The following is a 2,107-nucleotide window of genomic DNA, read 5'->3' on the forward strand; positions in this document are numbered from 1 at the left end:
GAGCCGGTGGCGGGAGTCCAGGGAAGGGGGTGGAGCCTGGGATGGGCTGTATTTCAGAGGCAGCCTCGATGGCCTGGGGGTGAGGGGAGGAAAGAGAGACCCAGGACAGCACAGAGGCCTTTGGTTTGAGCAATGGGGGGGATGAAGCAGAAGGAGAGAGAGAGAAAGAGAGAGAGAGAGAGAGAGAGAGAGAGAGCGCGCCCGTCTCTGACCTCTGATGCTGAGTGCCGGGAGCTGTCCCTGAACCCCACTGAGCCTGGGGTGTGTGCTGGCAGCAGGTCGCCAGTGCCCAGTGGACACCCAGTGAGAGTTCTTGAGTGAATGAAGGACGGAGTATGGCTACACTATCTCCTCTCATCGTCACCCCCTCCCCACCCCGCCGTGAGGAAGATGCTATTTCTTCCCATTTTAAAGATGAGAAGACTGAGGTTCAGAGATGTGGAGTCACTTGCCAGGGTCACACAGCTCTTATCCCCACCCAGACCCCACTCCCCTGGCAACTCGATCTGCTCCCAGACTCTGCCTGGAGCCGAGGGAGAGCAGACTGGGCAGGAGGCGGCCTCCCCCCTTGCCCTCTAGCCAGCACTCCCGACCTCCACGGGGTCACGGTCCCTTACCAGGACCTGCAGGGCCTCCGGAGCATCCACCCTGGCCTGACCCGCTTGTTCTCGGGGACCCCGTCAGTACAACCTCCTGCCTCCTCACTCACGAAACACACGGGACGCACCCGCCTCCTCCTTCTGAGAGGATGAACCCGAGGCACTGCCTTCTGGGCCATTCTGTGCCCCTGGCAAACCCGGTGCTCGCAGAGGGGCCAGAGCACGGGAGCCGCCCAGGGAGGCACAGGCGGCCGCCCAGAGGGAGGAGCGGGCACGCGTGCTTCCCACTGCGCAGAGGCGCCCACGGGGAACACCCCCCTGCTCCCCGCACACCCTCCTGGGTGTCGATCGTCAGCTGGGGGGTCTGTGAGCACCTGCAGGGCCTGGGGCAGCCCAGGGCCAGAGCCAGGTCGGGTGGGAGGAAAGCGAGACAAGGAGTCTGTCTGATCTAAACCCTCCTTGTGACGACAGTAAGAGGCCCGTGTGACTGAGCCATGCACACAGAGCCGCTGGGAGAGCAGGGTCCTTGCAGGGGTCTTTGCAGGGTCTTTTATTGTCTGGAACCGGGTGTGTCTATTGTGTCCGACTTTTTACAATGATCACACATTTAGGAGAAAAGGATAAACAGAAGAAGCACACGGAGGTCAGAACCAAGTGAACTCCGCCCGGGGCAGCGCTCTGCGTCTGAGTTCTCCCACGCGTGCTCTTCAGATTTTCCAGGAACTGCGAACGGCTTTTGGAATGAAACAAGCGAGAGAAGACCCCACAGAGCGGGTTGAGGACTGTGAGGCTGTCCGCTCTGGAGACCGGAGGCCGGAGGCCGGAGGCCGAGGCGGGGACAAGAGCTCAGCACAAGCTGGGGAGTGTCTCCTGTTGGAGTCTCAGGTGGGGCCACCCAGGGTCGGCCTCCACTGAAACTCTTCGCTGCTGGACCACAGCGGGCCCTTCCGTGTGCAGAGCTGCGCAGTCCCTAACACACTGCACCACTCTCACCCCCACAGCCTGGGCCACACAGCTGCCGCTATCCCCCTCTTACAGGTGGGTATACCGAGGCTTCGACGGGCTGGGTTACGCGTCTACACTGCAGGGTGGAAAGCCAGCCCTGGGGCGAGGGCGCCAGACTGGCCGCCCCCTGGCCTGGCACTGAGCGCCCTGCTCTCCTCCCCGTCTGCTCTGGCCCAGCCCGAGCGCCCTTACCCGATCCTCTGCTGCTCCAGGACGTCCAGCCGCTCGGCCCTCTGGATGACCTGCAGGATGGCCTCCACCTCGGCCGGGCTGAGGCTCTGGCTCTTCCTCTGCTTCTCGGTCTGGTAGGTGTGCACAGACCAGCCTGTCTGCAGCCTCGGGAGAGAACAACACAGGCCTGAGGCCACCCCAGTGCAGACCCCAACACCCCGCCAAAGCCACAGGGGGAGGGGTTCAGGGAACAGGGAGCTGCCAGGCTCCACGTGCCGGCTCTGCCACCCACTCACAGAGACGGCGGCACCATCTCAGCCCGCCCCCCCCCC

The 2,107-nt window shown here is 63.5% G+C and overlaps 1 protein-coding gene across 12 annotated transcripts in view; it reads right to left on the reverse strand.

Moving 5' to 3' along the window:
* Positions 1-2,107, reverse strand: part of RPH3AL (rabphilin 3A-like (without C2 domains)) — a 106,944-nt gene that overhangs the window by 70,180 nt on the left and 34,657 nt on the right. For all 12 annotated transcript variants that reach the window (XM_014529569.1, XM_014529561.1, XM_014529544.1 and 9 more), the window contains exon 3: positions 1,797-1,940. In XM_014529569.1, the coding sequence (XP_014385055.1) occupies positions 1,797-1,940 (144 nt within the window). The remainder of the gene's footprint in view (positions 1-1,796; positions 1,941-2,107) is intronic.

This window comes from Myotis brandtii, unplaced genomic scaffold (genome assembly GCF_000412655.1).
Source record: "Myotis brandtii unplaced genomic scaffold, ASM41265v1 scaffold1167, whole genome shotgun sequence".
Taxonomy (NCBI): domain Eukaryota; kingdom Metazoa; phylum Chordata; class Mammalia; order Chiroptera; family Vespertilionidae; genus Myotis; species Myotis brandtii.